The sequence below is a fragment of the Dromiciops gliroides genome, chromosome 3, assembly GCF_019393635.1.
Source record: "Dromiciops gliroides isolate mDroGli1 chromosome 3, mDroGli1.pri, whole genome shotgun sequence".
NCBI lineage: Eukaryota > Metazoa > Chordata > Mammalia > Microbiotheria > Microbiotheriidae > Dromiciops > Dromiciops gliroides.
This window is the reverse complement of record NC_057863.1, coordinates 560,517,187-560,538,061: the sequence shown is the minus strand read 5'-3', so window position 1 is coordinate 560,538,061 and position 20,875 is coordinate 560,517,187. Positions and strand designations below refer to the sequence as shown.

Here is a 20,875-nt window from a genome sequence, read left to right as displayed (position 1 = left end):
TTCAAAGCTCTTCATAATATGCCAGCCTCCTGTACTTTATAGCCTAATGTCTATTTTTCAACCAAAATTGACTGTTCTGCCACCCAACACACCCTTCACTTTCCTACTTTTGCAGATTCAATTCAACTGCTATATTAAATGTCTGCTCAGTGCAAGGGTCTATGTGAGGCATTGGGTATATAAAGACAAGACCACCCTCAAGTAATTTGTATTCTTCAGAGAGGTTGAGGTACTTGGCCAAGAGTCATGCAATTTATAAACAACAGAGCTGGGATTTAAATCTAATTCTTCTAATTCCGTTCTGAATTCAAATCCAGTAATTTTTCTATTCTCCCATGTTGCTTCATTGTGTTTGCTTATGCTTCCTTAATGCTGGGAATGTTTTCTATTCTCTTGATCTGCTAAATTAATTCCTACTCAATTCTTTAAGATTAATTCAAATACTATCTCCTCCATGAAGCCTTCCCTGATGCTACTTTTAGTAACAGCCCTCGTCCTTGGACCTCATGTAACTCTTTCTTTTGTCTTTCTTTAGTTCACTTATGTAATATTGTGTATTGTAGTTATCTATGTGTTTCTACCCTCACTTCAGGAAGGCAGAGACAGTATCTTATCCAAACCTTGTATTTCCCTTAGTTTCAGGCACAGGTTAAGAATATAGGTACATTTTAAATGCTTGAGTAAATGAATGGGGGGCAGCTAGGTGGCACAGTGGATAAAGCACTGGCCCTGGATTTTGGAGGACCTGAGTTCAAATCTGGCCTCAGACATTTGACACTTAATAGCTGTGTCATCTTGGCCCAGTTACTTAACCCTCATTGCCCTGCAAAAAAACCCAAAAAAACATTACATTGAGTAAATGAATGAAGACAGTTGTGTCTGTGTATACTTTTAGACAAGTGTCTTCATTCATTTACTGCCTTTATTATATATCCATACACACATGTTTATGTATATATATAATCTATTTCTCTATAATATAGTAGAAACACAAACACATGTATGTATGTGTATATATATATATACATTTATATGACTTAAATTTTATACATACACATACACATATATGCATACATAGCATCACATAGATATAAAATAACCTTTAAATGACTAGCTTGGTTCTTCTCTCAGTCTAGCCATGTATACTAAACTCTTGGGGCAGCTAGGTAGCACAATGGATAAAGTACCAGCCCTGGATTCAGGAGGATCTGAGTTCAAATCTGGCCTCAGACACTTGACACTTACTAGCTGTGTGATCTTGGGCAAGTCACTTAACCCTCATTGCCCTGCAAAAACAAAAACAAAACTAAACTAAATTCTTTCTAAATCCAGAGGTCGTTACTATTTTTATATCATAGAACATTCCCTCTCTCACTGCCCTGGGGCAATTTGGTCAAGTCTTTGTATCTCTTCTCAGAATAATGTTGTTAAATGCATAAAATAAAATGCATATTATTAAAAAGGAAATAAATTATACTGAAATAGTTATAAAAATGTTTTTTAAAAACCCCGAGAAGTTCATGGACCACAGTTAAGAAACTCCTTGGCATAAATGAACATTTTTTGTTTTTTTCTTTTTAAAAAAATTATTTTGTTTTATGTTCTAAAATATTTATAGCAGTTCTCTTTGTGGTGGCAAAGAACTGGAAACTTCAGGGATGCCCATCCATTGGGGAATGACTGAACTAGTTGTGGTATATGATTGTGAAGGAATACTACTGTACTATAAGAAATGATGATCTCAATGATCTTAGAAAAACATGAAAAAATATTTTCTATTTTTCTGTTTTATCTGTAACTTACTTCATTAGGAAGTTTCCTCACTGCATGTTCATTTAATAAAATCACAATTATGGTTTAAAACACTATATAAACTAATGGCATGAGTAACAACATGCATTTCCATATGGGACTGGATCATGTTCCATTAACTTTTATGTTCCCAATACCTCAGTTATGAAAAGAACTTTAGAAGTCATAGGTCTTTTTCAGCTCTAAATCTGTCCCCCTGTGATCTATTCTAATTCATCCCTAAAATGTGAAACCCTCTTTACAGTATGCTTGACCTCTGGCTTCTGCTTGATAGTCCCTAAAGGTAAGGAACTCATTACCTTTTTTTTTTTTGCGGGACTATGGGGGTTAAGTGACTTGCCCAGGGTCACACAGCTGGTACATGTCAAGTGTCTGAGGCTGGATTTGAACTCAGGTACTCCTGACTCCACGGCCGGTGCCCTATCCACTGCACCACCTAGCTGCCCCAACTCATTACCTTTTAAGGCAGCATATTCCATTTTTGGACAGCTCTCATTATTTGGAAAGTCTTTCTCATTCTGTGCCAAAAAGCTGTCTCCCTATAATTAGCATTCATTAGTCCTACTTCTGTTTCCTAGAGTCCTACAGAATGTTGAATCTCTGCTCCACATGGTGATCCTTTAAATATTTGAACCCAATGACCACTTCCCTACAGCCTTTCAATCCTGCACTACTTTTTCTACAAGCTAGACATTCTTGGTTCCTTAAATTTATCATCATCCCATTCCCCTCATCTTATTGGTGGTCTTCTTCAGGCTTACTTTAGCTTGTCAGAACCCTTCCTGAAATCTGGTGTCTTGTGCTGAACAATTAATTGAAATAACTATGAGATTAAGGTTTTTTGTTTGATTTTTGTTATATGGTTTGTATAGGAGATGGCAAAATAAATTACATTGCTTTCTCTTGATATACCTATAAGAAAGAATCCCATTTGGATCAAAAGGCATTTGTTGAAGTGTTTTGCAATTTTTTTTAAAGTTTTATTTGTTGATGAAGATTTTATGTGTAAAAAGAAGCTAATTTTATTACTTTCTAGTAAACAAAGCTGTAAATCTTTACTTGGTAAAAAATGTCTATGGTTGAATCATCCTGAACTGTGAGCTCTGATTTTTGAGACTTGATATGTTTGGATATTTTTTCTTATTGTTTGATTTTATAATTTAAAAAAAAATGCTCCTGAAGTGCAATAATGATAAGCTCCAGGTCAGAGGATCAGGTCAGTTTCAGCTTTGCTACTGATGTGGAACTTTGCACAAGACCCTTCACCTTTCTGGGACTCATTTACTCCTGTGTAAAATGAAGGGTTGGGTTGGATGACCTCTAAGTACTCTGAGATCTCATAACCAACAAGTCTATAATAGCAAACTTAAAAATCCAAACCTGTGATTTCATCAGTGTATGGAACTCCTTGGGGTAGAATTTCCCTCCATTGTTGCAAATCAATAGCTCATAAATATAACATAGTCTTAAAGCTTATAGTATAGAGCAGGCAAGTGATCTGCCCATGGTAAAAAAGCTAGACTATGTAAGAGGCAGGACTTGAATACAGATCTTCCTGGCTACTAAGCTCATCCTCTACAGTCTTTATGCCATGTTAACTTTTTTTTTTAATGGAATGTTCAGTTGTTTTTCAGTTTTGTTTGACTCTTCGTGATTCTGTTTGGTGTTTTCTTGACAGAAATACTGGACTGGTTTGCCATTTTTTTTTTCCTGCAGCTCATTTTACATCTGAGGAAACTGAGGCAAACACTTAAGTGATTTGCCCAGGGCAAATTGTTATTACTAGTATACTATTAATAAAATAATGTTATTTCCGTCTTAGTGGTATAAATTAAATTGGGTACAATGGTTTCAGTGGTCACTTTTCTAATTGTTCTTTGGGAGAGTTTGATTTTAGACCGCAAAAATTGTTATGTGTGATAATCAAAGCCAATGTAGTTTCCATTTAACAATAATGGTACAAGTTGTTATTGGTCATTTTCAGTCATATCTGACTCTTTGTGATAAGTTTTGGGATTTTCTTGGCAAAGATGGGGATAGATTGCAATTTCCATCTCCAGCTCATTTTACAGATGAGGCAAACTGAGTCAAGTGACTTGCCCAGGGTCATATAGCTAGTAAATGAGGTTGGATTTGATCTCAGGTTTTCCTGACTCCAGGCCTGGTGCTCTATCCCACTGCACTACCTTGCTGCCTCTGCCAAGTAGTTTGTGCTAAAAATTCTTTAATAGTACCTCAAGCAGGTAATAAATAAAGAATACTATAAGTAATATATTAAATCATCCTGGAGGTTCACAGGTTTTTTTTTTTTTTTTGTTGTACCCATTGGAATGACGCCACCTGCTGGAGACTTACTGTAGGAAAGCTCTGCAACAAGGAGAAGGCGCCTGAGGGCAAGACATGTGGCTTTTCTTTGGCTTCAGGAAGTGACGTTTTCTTGTGGGAGGAAGAGGAGGTGAGGATGGTGCTCTCACTCTCTTTTGCCAGGACTCTCATGGAGAGCAGAGCAGGAGAATTGTAGCTCCCCAAGATAGATATCTCTCTCTCTTCACCAAATTCTTATTCTCCTTAATAAATGCTTAAAAGTCTAACTCTTGCTAAAGCTTATAATTTATTGGTGAGCACTCATTAGATATTTTAGACAGACTAGCTAGAATTTTAGCCCCTTACATTGTTAAAAGGGCTCCAAAGAACAAAAAACTTTGGGAACTACTGGACTTGAACCATTACTTTATAAGAGGTGATTGATGAGGTCTCTTGACTCATCTAGGTTTTGATGTGAATTAGTACAAAACTCAGTGTTACTTCTTAAATTCTCATAATATCTATTTCTCCTTGCTTTTGTGTATGTACAAAGGCATGAATTAGGAATGTTTATACTTAAAAAAAACCCATTTCTTATTAGCTTTACTATGTCACTTCCTTAAATTAATGATAAAATGTTACTCATTCATATTTAGGAAAAAAGATAGAAATAAAAAAAAATGCTCCAGATCATTATTGATCAGAGAAATGCAAATTAAAACAACTCTGAGGTACTACCTCACACTTATCAGAGTGACAAATATAACATAAATGGAAACTATTAGATGTTGGAGGGGATATGGGAAAGCTGTGACGCTAATCCACTGTTGGTGGAGTTGTGAAAAGATTCTGGAGAGCATTTTGGAACTATGCCCAAAGGGCTATAGAACTGTGCATACCCTTTGATCCAACAATACCATTGCAAAGTTTATATCCCAAAAGACATCCCCTGAAAGAGAAAAAGACCTATTTGTACAAAACTATTTATAGCAGCTCTTTTTGTGGTGGCTAAGAATTACAAATGAAAAGAATGGCCATCTATTGGGGAATGGCTAAACAAACTGTGGTATATGATGGTGATGGAATATTATTATGCCATAAGAAATGACAAGCAAGATGACTTTGGAAAGGCCTGGAAAGACATGTATGAAATGATGTACCGTGAAGTGACCAGAACCCACACAGAGACAGCAATGTTGTTTGATGAACTTGACTATTCTCAACAATACAATTATCCAAAACAATCCCAAAGGACTATTGATGAAATATATTATCCACCTCCAAAGAAAGAACTGATACTTATGGAACACACTGAAGCATGCTATTTTTCACTTTCTTTCATTTTTTTCCTTTTAGTCAAGTTTTCTTGTACAAAATGACAAATAATCATACATGTATAACCCATATCTGATTGTTTGCCACCTTAGAGAGGGGAAAGGGGAGGGAGAGAAAGAGGGATAAAAATTGGAATCCCAAACTATAAATAAAACTTAATTATTTTTAAAAAAATAAATAAAATCAATGTTTTTGTCAGTTTTAATTGATAAACCTATAACATCTAATCTCTAGACCCATGTGTTAAAACACTAAGAAAAAACCATTTTTTTTCCTAATTTTCAGGAGCACTGGATTTGAAGTCAGTGGGCCTGGGTTCAAATCCTGGCTTTGTTACTTAGTACCTACTTGACCTTGGGCAAGTTATTCAACCTTTGAACCCTTGATCCTCAGTTTTCTCAACTGTAAAATGAGGGTATTGACCATGAAGGCTATTAAAGCCCTGTCCAGCTTTAAAACTTGACCCTAGGTATGCACATATGTAGAATTACAGAGTTTTACAAATTAAGGATCAAAACAGCCTCAATCTTCTCAACATCCGTTTCAGTAGTTTTTAAAGGAAATAGAGTAAGTACCAGTTATCTTTGTGCTACTTGATAGATAACAATAGAAGTCTCTACTTTCACTCCTGACACAAAAAGAGCAGTAAGAAGCTATTAATAGAAAAGTTGAGGTTCTAATGTGAGAACATTGATATAATTCATCTGTCTGCAGAAGCAGGATTATTCTACCTTGGTTAGCTCTATTTCTAAGTGTCTCCTTGCCCTCGAAGATAATTTAAAATGTCTTTCTTCTGTTCCTTGTTAGACATAAATTTCCTTGATCATAGCTTTATCTTCTTTTTCCTGGGGATACAGTCATGTATTCCACTACACTATTCTTTCTTTCTTTTTCTGTCATGGAAAATATCATAAATAATTACGTGTATCACCTCAATTTTTTGTTCAGCCATGGAATACCAAGGTTTCTCTCTCAGACCTGCAGACATTGCAGCACTATTTGTTCTCAAATATAACTGTTTCCCTGATCCCAATTTATTTATAACTTCATGGCAGTGCTCTTCCCAAACCGAATATAATAGAATTGAAACTTAATGAACAGAAGCATAATTACATAAAATCCCAATTATGTAACACTTCACTATATCGTCTGGATTGCCTATTGTACATGATACATTTTTTATTATTAAAATTTCAATTATATAAACTCTCCCCTTCTCTTCCATATCTTCCTGTGCTTGCCTTCAGGTAATCTAAATTTAGTTTCAGTATTATTGTGGCTTCTGGAGTCTCATAAAGGTAGATTTCCACTGGCAAAGTTAAATGGTGAATTGAGGAGATTACCTAGGTAAATTGGTGGGGGTGGTGAGCAGGGAAGGGAGTGAGTATTCCACATTTGCCTGCTTATTTGAATATAATTGTAAAACTTTCCCGAATTACATGGAAAATTTTCTGAATCTTACACATTGCTCTGCTAGCCAATGCTTTCTAAATTGTGTGGGAGTATAGTCATCTAGCCTAATTTTGCTTTCTCACATCCCTAGAAGGATAAAATTTGACACTTCATTTTTATCATCTAGCTTAAGATGTCACTAAAGTGAATTATAAAATCTAGTAAAGAAAGAGTTAAAGGCAAGAAATAGCTGAGTGAATTGTTACCAAAGGCATATTAAAAGAGTAACCAGTTCTGGGGACTGATAGAGAGTTTCTCAGCTCTGGATGCTAATCTGAGAGCCATGAATTTGTTTGGATTTTAATTTTTCCTTCAAAGGAAAATTTTTTTTTTCCAAAAATATATACAGGTAAGAATAAGGTTAATCCTAATATTGTTTATCATATAAGACATCTATCTTTAGAATCACAGAACCCAAAGCTAAAATGGACTTTGCTCTTCAGTGCTGGGAGATATCTTAGAGTTCATGCAATTCCATATTCTTAATTTATAGATTAAAGTCCAAAGATGTGGATAGAACCCTGGATCTGGAGTCAGGAAGACCTGAGTTCAAATGTCTCAGATACTTACTAGCTGTGTAACTCTGGGCAATTCACTTAACTTCTGTCTGCCTCAGTTTTCTCATCTATAAAATGGGGATAATATAAATACTAGGTGTTATGATCAAGCGAGCTCTCTGGATTCATAGGATGTATAATTGTTCGGTGGAAAGAACATTGTATTTGGAGTCAGTAGTGCAGAGTTCAAATTCTTACTCTGCTGCTTGCTACCTGTGTATCTTGGCCAAATCTCTTAAACTCTCTGGCTCTTAGCTTTATTATATGTGAAATGAGCAGATTTGGATTTGATTTCTGAGCTCTAAATCCCTCTTGATGCTAAACTACTTGAGAGTAGAGGCTCTATCTTAGTGATTGCTGTATCTCCTTGCATCTAGCACACTGTCTGTAAGATTTCTGACAAAGGCTTGTTGAATGACTAAATAAATAATGGGCCGTTGAATGATTTCCTTTGGAGATTCCCAACATTCTTTTGCATGCCCAGTCCAGAAGTCTAGAAGGTAACAACCTTCTCAGAACACAGCCTGGGACCTCTTACTTCTTTGAACTCACAGCAGTTACTGTCTCTTAAGCCTTACCACATCCCTTCCATTATTGTCTTATATTGCTATTTAACTTTTGGACTGTTAACTGTTCGTGGCTTTGTGTCTTGTCTTCCCAACTAGATTGTAGGCTTCTTAAGGGTAGGGTCTAAGAATACAGAAACCTAGAATAGTGAGGCAATTACTCAAGGTCAAATGTCAGTAGCTGGGCTAGGATCCTTTGTGTCTTCTGACTCCAAGCTGAAGGATTCTTCCTCCTATAATAGTTTTCTTCCCCCTCTCTGTGACCTTGAACAAATTACTCTTCCTCTTCAAACCTCAGTTTCTTAAGCAGTCAAATGAAAGGATGGTATGAAATGCAGGTTAAGACTGCTTGTAGGTTAAAATCTCATTCTCTTAGGCTTTCATGAACACACTCATATAAGTGCTTCTTCCACCATTAAATGTGAGGAGAAGGCCTTGGTGGGGCTTTTAAAACAAACAGAAAACTCTTATTTGCTTGGTTTAGTTGATCTTGCTTCAGCTCAAAAGAATGAGGCTTGCTTTTTAATTTGGTCAACTCACAGTTAATGACCTTCTGTTGGTTTCAGAAGATGTAATCCTACTGGAAACCTCTCTGTCACCCAGGGGGCTCTCTGTCGCCCCTCTGACTGAGTTCCCCCTCCCCATACTTGGACCATGGTCACTGAAGCAGCAAGAAATTCCAGAGACAATGCCTGGCCAGTCTCCCAGGGTCTGAGGAAACCTTGCCCTGTTTAGGACTGGAACAAGTTCTGCCAGGTCAAGGTTGAAAGGTTGAAAAATTACTCTTATTCTCTTAGAATTATTCTTGCAGAGACTTTATTTGATTACTTTGTGGTTTTTTGCTTTAAATACTGAGCTGTCCCAATAATAAAGTACACACAGTTATTCACCCTAAGGTGGTACTGATGTGTCAATTATTAATCGTTTCCGATCCTCAACCTCTGTCAAGGGCTTGAACCTGCGACCCCAACATCTGCTAATAGTTCTACTGTCATATATATTTAAAAAAATGATCCCTGTATACTCTCAATGGTAATATAGTTTTATTTTCCTAGTGGCAATAGCAGATTTTCTTGAATCCAGCCCAGTTATCTTGTATGATCCAGATGAAACCATTGGCATGAATTTATTATTTATTTATTTATTCATCCATCCATCCATCCATCCATCCATCCATTCATTCATTCATTCATTCATTCACTCACTTATTTATTTATTTATAGTAATGATTCACTGAGTTTGAGATTAGGGAGGAGGGCTGAAATTAAAAGGCTGATGATGCTAAATAGGCCAAGGGATATTATGGGGGTGGGGGGAGATATAATATGGGAACTAACACCTTAACTGCTTTTCCTCGACTATCTCTGCATCTCAAAATTCAAATCATCTTTCAAGGACAAACTCAAAGTCTATCTCTTAGGAATCACTGACTCTCTTACTCTTATCACTAAGGCATCATTGAAGTCCCATTTTTCCCCCTGGAAGATTATATTCAGTTTTGCTGGTAGGTGATTTTTGGTTGTAGTCCCAGTTCCTTTGCCCTCCGGAATATCATATTCCATGTCCTCTGGTCCTTTAATGTAGATGCTGCTAGATCTTGTGCTATCCTAACTGTAGCTCCACAGTATTTGAATTCCTTCTTTCTAGCTGCTTGCAATATTTTCTCCTTGATCTGCATCAATGTGATTTATGATTGCAGTGTGATAATGGAAGGGGACATCTCAATGAAGAGGAACAGATTAGGTAGATAGGGCATTGCAGTAGCTTTGTATGTTGCGAAGATAAATGTGGAAAACAAATCTAAGTAATAAGCTATGGCAGGAGAAACAGTTGGTATACAGAGTTGTGGACTATAATATAGGTAGGGCCAAAAGGAAGAATTGGATGAATGTCCCTGATGGAGTTAATAAAATTGTCATTGAGAAGTGAGACAGGATATAATTGTGATAAAGGACTCCAGCTCCCTAGACATTTAGCAGGGAAGCTAATAAATATTTTACTTGTTTAGCTGTAAATTTCACTTTTCAGAAAGTGGATTAAATGACAAAGACAAAGCTACTATTAAGGAGTAATTAGTTGGTATAGTGACAATTACAGAAAGAGGCAGTAACCATTGTCTTAGGAAGCACTTTCCTCAAAACAATTTTGTGATGTAACAGATATTATTAGTAACATTTTACAAATTCAATTCAGTTCAATAAGCATTTATCAAGAACCAACTATATGCCTCTAGGGGGCAGTAAGGTGGTGCAGTGGATAGAGCACTGGGCATGGAATCAGGAAGATTTATCTTCATGAGTTCAAATCTGGCCTCAGACACTCACTAGCTGTGTGACCCTGGGAAAGTCATTTAACTGTCTCAATTTTTCATTTGTAAAATGTGCCAGAGAAGGAAATGGCAAACCACTCCAGTATCTTTGCCAAGAAAGCCCCAAAATGGAGTCACAAAGAGTTGGACATGACTGAAATGACACAACAATATATGCCCCAAATTGTGCTAGCTGTTAGAGATATAAAAAGAAATGAAAATGAAATAGTATGTGCTCTAGCAAACATACATGATATCAGAGGAGTTTACATCTTATTGTCTACTGAGCCTCTGTCCATTTCATAGTAAAAATTTGAGGCCGGAGCCCTGTTCACTTCATTTCAGGCTCAGTGCATTACCTATTACCCAACTCTGAACGGTCCCTAAGGCTTTATATCCTATGATCATATAAACTGATATAAGTGAGAAGAGGGACCATGGAATCAAAGGGGGCAATGTTGTCTCTGTTTTCTTTTTAGGAAATATTTTCTTTCTTTTCTTTTTAAAATTTTGTTACAACTAGCTTTTTAGTTGAATCTTTAGGATTTTCCAAGTATACCATCATATTGCCTGCAAAAAGAAATAGTTTATCATCTCATTGCTCATTCTGATTCCTTCAATTTCTTTTTCTTCTCTTATGGCCTTTGCTAGCATTTCTAGTACAATATTGAATAATAGTGGTGATAATGGGATAATTATTTCACTTCTGATCTTATTGATAAGGCTTCTAGCTTATCCTCACCTCATTACAGATAATGCTTGCTTATGGTTTTAGGCAGATGCTTCTTATCATTTTAAGGAAAAATCCATTCATACCTATGCTTTCAAGTGTTTTTTTTTTTAAAGGAAAGTGTTGTATTTTGTCAAAAGTTATTGATATAATCATGTGATTCTTGTTACTTTTGTTATTGACACAATCAATTATGTTAGTAGTTTTCCTTAGATTGAACCAACCCTGCATTTCTGGTATAAGTGCCACTTGGTGTTAATGTATAATCTTTGTGATATTGTTATATCTCCTAGCTAGTATTTTATGTAGGATTTTTGCATCAATGTTCAATTGGTACATAATTTTCTTTATTTTTTCTGTTCCTGGTTTATATATCAGTACCATATTTGTTTCATGAAAGAGTTTGGTAGGACTCCTTTATTTTGATCTCCTTTTCCAAATAATTTAATTAATATTGTAATTATTTAATCCTTAAATGTTTGGTTGAATTCACTTGTAAATGTGTCTAGTCCTGATCCTTTTTTCTTAGGAAGCTCATTTATGCCCTGTTCAATTTCTTTTTTGTAAAGTTTGTTTATTTAAATATTCTATTTTCTCTTCTTTTAATCTGGACAGTTTCTGTTTTTGTAAGTATTTTTCCAATTCACTTAAATTATTAAATTTATTGGTATATAATTAAGCAAAATAACTTCTAATAAAATTCCTTTATTTAAAAAAATCCTTTATTTTTATCTTCATTAGAGGTGTATTCACTCTCTTCAATTTTGATACAAGTGATTTGGTTATCTCTCTATTACAAAATCACATCAACCAACACTTTCTCTATTTTATGAGTTTTTAAAAATAAAACCAACTCCTAGTTTTATTTATTTAGTCAATGGTTTCCTTACATTCAATTTTATTAATGTCAATTTTAATTTTCAGGATTTTCAATTTGGTGTTTAATTGGGAATTTAAAATTTGTTCTTTTTCTAGTTTTTTAAATTGTATATCCAATTCATTGGTCTGTTCTTTCTATATTTTATTGATGTAAACATTTAGAGTTATAAATTTTCCTTAGATTCCTGCTTTTGCTACATCCCATAAGTTTTTTTTTTTTGAGGGGCAATTGGGGTTAAGTGACTTGCCCAGGGTCACACAGCTAGTAAGTGTTAAGTGTCTGAGGCCGGATTTGAACTCAGGTACTTCTGAATCCAGGGCCGGTGCTCTATCCACTGCGCCATCTAGCTGCCCCATCCCATAAGTTTTGATGTCTCATTATTATCATTCTTCTTCTTCTTCTTCTTCTTCTTCTTCTTCTTCTTCTTCTTCTTCTTCTTCTTCTTCTTCTTCTTCTTCTTCTTCTTCTTCTTCTTCTTCTTCTTCTTCTTCTTCTTCTTCTTCATGAGGCTATTGGGGTTAAGTGACTTGCCCAGAGTCACACAGCTAGTAAGTGTTAAGTGTCTCAGGCCAGATTTGAACTCAGGTACTCCTGACTCCAGGGCCGGTGCTCTATCCAAATGCGCCACCTAGCTGCCCCTATCATTCTTTTTAATAAAATTATTTGTTTCTTTGACTCTTTAGTCTCAAATTAAATTTTATCTGTGTTTCCATGGTCCTTTATAAAATGTAATTTTATTGCATTATCATATGAAAAAGGATGCATTTAGATGCATCTTTTTATGCCTTTAAACCATAAAATTATTATGGCCTAATATGTGATCAATTTTTAAAAAGGTGTCATATACCACTGAGAAAAAGGTATACTTCTTTCTATTCCTATTCAGTTCTTTCCAGATGTCTATTATTCTATTCATCTCCTTAACTTCTTTCTTATTTAATTTTTGGTTACATTTATCTAGTTCTGAGAGAGGAAAGTTGAAATCCTTCACTATTATAGTTTTGCTTTCTATTTCCACCTAAATTCATTTACTTTTCCTTTAAAGATTTGAATGCATTTGGTACATATATATTTACTATTGATGTGTAATTTAACATACTGTAGTTTCCCAGCTTTTCTTTTTTAATTAAGTCTATTTTAGCTTTAACTTTTTTCTGAGTTTTTATTGCTGCCTCTTCTTTTTAAAAAAAAACATCAATTGAGGCATAATAAATTCTACTCTAGCCCTTTATTTTTACTCTATATGTGTCTTTCATTTTTAAGTGTGTTTCTTGTGGTTTTTGATATTCTGCTATTTCCATTTTATGGGTGAGTTTATCCCATTCACATTCAAAGTTATAATTACTAGTTGTGTATTGCCCTCCATCCTATTTTTCCTCACTGTTTATCCCTCTCTTTCTTTTTACTGTATCTTCTTTGTACTTCCCTTTTTTACCCTATCCTCTTTTTACCCTCCCGCTTTTTAGCTCAGAAATCTTATGTACTTTTGACCACTGCCTCACTAATTCATACAACCTTCTAAAAGTTCTTTACCTTACCTATCCATGGGGCAAAAGCTCATAAAGCTAAAGCTACAAATGGAAATAGCTGCAGCCAGGGTTTGCTGTTTGTTAACTTGGAGGTATCTGCCTGGAGGGATCTATATTTCAGTCAGGCCAGATCACTACTCTGGGGGTCAGACCTTTCCTAACTTCCTCCCAAGATGTTTTAGTCTGGATGATTGCTTTACACTGACTTTTTATTTTTTTGGTGGGGCAATGGGGGTTAAGTGACTTGCCCAGGGTCACACAGCTAGTAAGTGTCAAGGGTCTGAGGCTGGATTTGAACTCAGGTACTCCTGAATCTAGGGCCGGTGCTTTGTCTACTGTGCCACTTAGCTGCCTCTTCATTGACTTTTAATAATTTCTACCATTCCAAAATTTACTTTGAGGAATTTTTAAAGTTATTTGGTGGGGAATTTGGGAGAGTGATCTTTCCACCATTGTCCTTATTTTCAAAAAGGGAAAGAAGGTCAATAAACTTGTCAATTCTTAGCAAAATATTGGAATGGTTTATTTCTATTATTGGTATAAATATTAAAAATAATATTAACAAATTATTAAAATGATCATGTGTATAAAGAAGAAGCTAGGTGGTACAGTAGATGGAGTTCTGGGCCTGAAGTCAGAAAGACCTAAGTTCAAATGCAGTCTTAGTCATTGACTAACTATATGATCCTGGGCAAAATTTAACTTCTACCTCAGTTTTCTCAACTATAAAATGGGGAATAATAATAATAGCACACTCCTTAACAGCATTATTATGAGGATCAAATGAGATATTTGTAAAATGCTTAATACAGGGTCTTGTACATAGTAGTTGCTTAATAAATGCTTATTTTCTTCATTTCTAGTTAGGGAAGAAGTGATCATTATGAACATTCATTGAATCATTAAGTTATGTCAGACTGACTTTATATACTATATTGAATAAATGAAATATAGAATCTTACAACTGGAAGAGAGTTCAGGGGACATCTAGACCAAACTCAATCTGAATCTTGGACACTGCCTATGATATCCCTAACAAGTAGTCATTCAACCTTGCAAGAAGACCTTCAGGGAAAAGGAATCCAGTACCTCCATTCCCACCCCCACCTCACTTTGCAGACCAGTCCACTTTGGGACAACAATTTTCCTCGTATAAAGCTAAAATATGCCTTCCAATAACTCCTACCCACTGGACCTAATTCTACATTCCAGGCTTCCTCTGATGATCCCTTAAACATTTGGAACTTGCTATCATGTCTTTCATGGGTCTTCTATTTTCTAGGCTAAAAATCTCCATTTCCTTGAACCTATTCTCATATAACATGAGTTCAGGGTCCCTTGCCATCTTGATGGTCTTCCTTTGAACATGTTTTAGTTTGCTGATATATTTTTTATAATTGTAGCCAGAATTGTGCACAAAACTTCAATTGTAATGTGATGACAATAGAATACTGAAGAATTTCTCTCTCTCTCTCTCTCTCTCTCTCTCTCTCTCTCTCTCTCTCTTTCTCTCTCCCTCCCCATTATTCTATTAATATAACCTAAGACCACATTAACTCTTTTGGCTACCACATATCATTGAATACTAAAACTGAGCATGCAACTCATGATCCTTGCCAAGTATTTTTACATCAATACCTGAGTATTAATCCTACCCCAGAGATTTCCTAGTTGCGAGATCATCTAAATCACTCAACCTCTGAGAATCTCTTTCCTCTGAGAATCTCTTTCCTCATCAATAGAATGGAAATAATATTTATGCTACCTATCTCATAGAGTTGTCATGAGGATTAAATGAGATCTTTACAAAGCATTCTGTAAAGTCTTAAAGTGATATGTAAATCTCAGATGTTTCTAAATCATGCTTATTTAAAATAGATTTATATTTAGTATCTATAGAGTATGAGTACATATATGTAGAAAAAATAATAATATATAGAACATATAAATATGATATCTTAATACAGGGTGATCCCTTTGATAGCTGAGTGGAGTATGGACAGGAGTGGGGAGACCCATCCACCAGCAAGCTATTGCAATAGTCCAGGAGTGAGGTGATGAGGGGCAGAACTATGGTGGTAGTGGTGTGAGTGGAGAGAATGGTACATATCCCAAAGATGTTATGAAGGCAGGAAGAAAGAAGCAACAAGATCTGAGAAAGAGTTGTATATGTGGGGTGAATGAGAGGCAGAAATCAAGGATGACATTAGAGCCATGAGCCTAGGTGACTGGGAGGATGGCAGTACCATTGAAAGTAATAGGAAAATTCTGAAGAGAAAAGGATTTTGGGGCAAAAATAATGAATTTTATTTGGGGTATGTTGAGTTTAAGGTACTTATGGGACATCAGTGTGAGACTTCCAAAAAGCAGTTGGAGATGTATGGACTGTAGCTCAGGAGGAAAACTAGGACTGGTTATATAGATCTGGGAATCATTTACATAGTGATAATAACAGAGCCAATAGGAGCAGGAGCCAAGTGCTAAATTGGTCAAATATAAAATAAAATAAATAGGGTCGGGGCAGCTAGGTGGCGCAGTGGATAGAGCACCGGCCCTGGAGTCAGGAGTACCTGAGTTCAAATCCAGCCTCAGACACTTAACACTTACTAGCTGTGTGACCCTGGGCAAGTCACTTAACCCCAATTGTCTCACTAAAAAACCAAAAAAAACAAACAAACAAAAATAAATAGGGTCATTGAGATATTTTTTGAAAAATGCCTAGAATAGGCCAGGCATGGTGATGAATGCTGTTACCTCTGTCACTTTGAAGTTGGTGGGTTGCCTTGGAAGTTTTAAGATGCTGTAGGGCTAAAGGTGATTCAAAGTGATTTTGGTGTCCAAACTAATCAATATGGCAACCTCCAGGGACTGCCAGGCTGTTGAAGGAGGGGGAAACTGGTCCAGGTTGGAAATGGAGTGGATCAAAACTTCCAGGCAGATCAGCATTTGGTTGGGTGCATGAATAGCTGCTTCCATTTCATCTTGGGCAAGAGATAAATTCACTTCTTATTTTACCCTCACCTTCCTATTCTTTTTTTATCCTTTTTTTTCAGGGCAATGAGGGTTAAGTGACTTGCTCAGGGTCACAGAGCTAGTAAGTGTCAAATGTCTGAGGCTGGATTTGAACTCAGGCCCTCCTGAATCCAGGGCCAGTGCTCTATCCACTGTGCCACCTAGCTGCCCCTACCCCTCACCTTCCAATCACTGCCTCCAAATATATAGAAAAATATAGAAAGAGGGCCAGAATGAACTACAGACAAGAGCTTTGAAAATTGTACTTTGTTTTTATAGCATACCTAAAAAGGAAGAGTAAGCTGCATGTAATAACAGATTTATAGTTTCCTTCTTTCTTCCTTCCTTCCTTTCTTTTTTTTCTTTTGTTTTCTTTTTTTTAGTGAGGCAATTGGGGTTAAGTGACTTGCCCAGGGTCACACAGCTAGTAAGTGTTAAGTGTCTGAGGCCGGATTTGAACTCAGGTACTCCTGACTCCAGGGCTGGTGCTCTATCCACTGCTCCACTTAGCTGCCCCTCTTTCTTTCTTTCTTTCTTTCTTTCTTTCTTTCTTTCTTTCTTTCTTTCTTTCTTTCTTTCTTTCTTTCTTTTGGGTAATGAGGGTTAAGTGACTTGCCTAGGGTCACACAGCTAGTAAGTGTCAAGTGTCTGAGGCTAGATTTGAACCCAGGTCCTCCTGAATCCAGGGCCACTGTGCCACCTAGTTGCCCCCCAGATATATAGCTTCATGTACAAATGCCCTTTTTTTCTTTCTACTTTGTATATAGAAATGCTCATTTTTTAGTGCTTGTTAAATTTATAATAGAAAAAATTAGTTTCAAAGGTATAGGTTTTTGCAGCATTTGAACAGTTTGAAGTAATTGGAAACCCTTGTGTAGTTTCCTAAATACAATCCAGCCAAGTTCTGTCAAAGGAAGAATAAAATCTGATTTTATTAAAATAGTTGGCTGGGTACTTAGCAAGGAGATTGCTTTGAGGAAAGAGTGGAATTTTAAAGTAGTTATGTTCTACTTCTGTGAAACAGGTGAATCACAGCTACAATGTGAAGGACCTATTTGTAAGTCTATTTTAAATCAGCTTTCATAGACTTTTAAAAATTAAAACTTGTTTATTATTTCATTTTTTAAAAGAACTAAATGTTCTTTTTTGGAGTGCTCTGGTAAAAAAAGGGAAAAAATAAACCCTTAATAATTAGAAGCTGAATACAATGAATTACACGTAACAGGAAAATATGATCAGTATTCTCATGACAGTCTTTTTTGTTATGAAGTCAAAAACACAACTGTGGGGTTGTTGAACAGTAGTTTCATATTCTTCTGGCATCACAGTATAGACTTTTAAAAAATTTTATTTTTCCAGATACTGATCGAGCTTTAAGACTGTTGGAAGAATATTGCCGAAAATTAAGGAAACCAGAGGAACAGCCCCTGAAGAAAGCTGTCAAAAAAGTGATGGGCATCTTTAAGAGCTCCTTATTTCAGGCTTTACTGGGTATGTATTACCAAAGAAACTTGTGGGTATTTTTGTGATCAGAATTGGGCTTAAATATTAAATGGAGTCAAAGGGTCTGTCGTTAATCTCAGTCATTTAATTTAATCCAGTGTTTAAAAAGATGCATACATTCATTCCTTTGAGACTCCTATTCTTTAATGATGTTCACAAGTGGAAAGCTGTAACTGTCTTTATCAGTTGGTGTGGCCAAAAATCTCAACACTTGGTGGTCAACCTTCTGGAGATGAGTCTTTGAACTTACCAGTGCTTGTTTTCTACTGATAAGCACAATTCACTTGAGGTTTCTTCAGCTTGGGATGACCTGCTAGATCTTGGCCCCTGCTTCCATATCCGTTGAGAACAGGGGGTCACCCCTACACTAAAATAAGGGGCAGGAGGAGGACTTTAGTGCTCAGTGACTATTGGGGTTGCTTAACTTTCAAATTTGTGAAATTTTTTTTTTAGACCTCAAACTAGAATGATTCAGCACATGGGACAATCCATTTTATTACATTTACTCTGTATAGGTAAACCATTCATATTTCTGTTGGAAAATTATGTAGTTATTAATAATTTTATATTACATATAATATATTTATAATATATAATCATGTATTTATAATACATTTGTATATATCTATATCTATATATTTATTTAGGTTAAATAGCCTAAAATTACATCTATGAAAGAAAAAGAAAGTAGGAAATGTTATTGAGAAGTAGAAATGCTGAATGAATGGTTTGCCAGAAATATTTAGTAAAAAAAAATTAAGGGTTTGTCATAATGCTCTTGGGATCAAGTGTACTGGTGGAGGGAGACACTGTCCAACATGAAGCCAGTGGGTCACAGGGTACTTTCTAGTAACCATTTTGCTGTTCTTTTAATCCTCATTCCAAAAGAATAACAGAAAAAAATAAACATAAACTTTCTTGTTTCTTTAGCAGATGGTGATTCAGAATAGAGTAGTTTGCAGCCTCAGAGGGTTATTTGTAATTTCAAATTTGTTGGAATTGAATTGTGTTTAGATTTAATTTTTCTCATAGCTTTACACTCAAATATATAGTGCCTGCCAGGGCTCAGCTGTGCACTCTGAGTTTGTCAGGTTTGATTGAGGAAATGTATCTTCAAGGACAACACTTCATGAAAGGAGGAATAGACATTCTTCTTTTGGGAACAGACAATGGTTTCTTTGATGGAGAGCAATTTTGACTCTAGTATGATGAGCCACAATATATTGTGAAAACTGGCCTCTAAGTTGATCATGTGGGGGAAGTTTCAAGAGGATACCACTGAGAAAGTAGAATTCTAGGGATGTAATTACCAAAACATATGGCTTCTTTCTTGCAATCCAAGTCTGTCTATAACCATTGGGCATACATAACTTTGACTGATAATTTCAATCCCCCAAATAAGAAATAGCATTGCATATAAAAATCATATTTTCAGATGCTAACTGAGCTTTAAGAGAAAAACATAAAGATGAGTAACTGTCTTTAGTAGAGATTTCAGCACAAGGACCAAAATGGGAAAGGCCAGAGCAAAGAAAGCATCACTGATAAAAATTAGACTTGTGCTGGGCCTCTGCCTTTTTCAGGCTCCACCCCTGAGACATACTAAATGCTCTTTACTAATACCAGGACTAATTGGCACAGTGGGTAAGATGCTGAACTTGGAATCAAGAAGACCTAAGATATATCTGTTCAGACGCTCACTAGCTGTATGACCCTGGGCAAGTCAATTGTTTCAGCCTCAGTTTACTCATTTCTAAAATGGGGACAATAATAGCATGTACTTCATAGGGCTGTTGTATCAAATGAGATAACAGGTACAGTGCTTGGCAAACCTTAAAGCACTTTATAAATGCTAGTTATTTATTATTCTTATTTTTATTCTTATTACTGTTTGCTTGGTTTTACTTTTCTTGCTTCTTCTGGGGAAGTTTATAATTCAGAATTTAGATGTGATTGACCTCAAAGCTCAAAGTTTTTGATTTTCTTGCCTATAAACCTAGTCTGAATTGCTTTTGTTTACATAACCTTGTTTTATTTTCTCTCTTCAGTTTCATTATGTGCTAGGAAGAAAATAGACATGGCAAAAGCAACATGGGGGCACATTCAATTCAATTAAATAAGCATTTAAAAAATACCTGCTAAGTGTCAGGTGCTTTACTATATACTGGAGTTACAAAGACAGAAGCAAATATGCCTTTATCCTCTGGGACCTTATATTTTATTTAGTAGAAACAAGCATATACATAGCTAAGTAAAAATACACTATAAAAATAAAAAAAAATTGGGAAGTAGGGAAGAACTAGCACCTGGAAGAGCCCAGAAAGGTCTCTTGAAGAAGGTGTTAGCCAAGTTGAGTCTTGAAGGATACTAGCAGTAAGCAGGTAGGGTAGTTCTCTTCTTGCCTTTTACTGCCTACATTACCCATACACCAAGTTTTTATATTAGTCAGTCACTCACAATCATTCATTAATATTTGTTATTTATTAAGCACCTACTATGTGCCAGGCACTGGATTAAGCACTGGGCATGCAGAGAAAGGTGAAAGAAAGTTCCTACCCTTGAGAAGCTCACAGTCAAATTGGGGAGATAACATGCAAATAGTTGTGTAGAAGAAGTAAGCTACAGACGAGAAATTGGAAATAATCAACAGAGGGAAGGCATTCTGATGAAGGGCGATCACAAAAGACTTCTTGCAGAAGGTGGGATTTTATCTGCAACTTGAAGAAAACCAGGGAAGCCTCGAAGAGGCAATAAGGAGGAAGAACACGCCAGCCATAGGGTGTAGCCAGTAAAAATGCCTGGAGTCAAGGGACTGTCTTGTGGGAGGAACAACAAGGAGATCAGTGTCACAGGATCAAAGATTTTGTGTGTGTGTAGGGGGGTAGTA

The 20,875-nt window shown here is 35.9% G+C and overlaps 1 protein-coding gene across 1 annotated transcript in view; it reads left to right on the top strand.

Moving 5' to 3' along the window:
• DLG2 (discs large MAGUK scaffold protein 2) overlaps positions 1 to 20,875 on the top strand; it is a 2,692,860-nt gene that overhangs the window by 23,710 nt on the left and 2,648,275 nt on the right. The window contains exon 2 of the mRNA XM_043992745.1: positions 17,845 to 17,976. Within this exon, the coding sequence (XP_043848680.1) occupies positions 17,845 to 17,976 (132 nt within the window). The remainder of the gene's footprint in view (positions 1 to 17,844; positions 17,977 to 20,875) is intronic.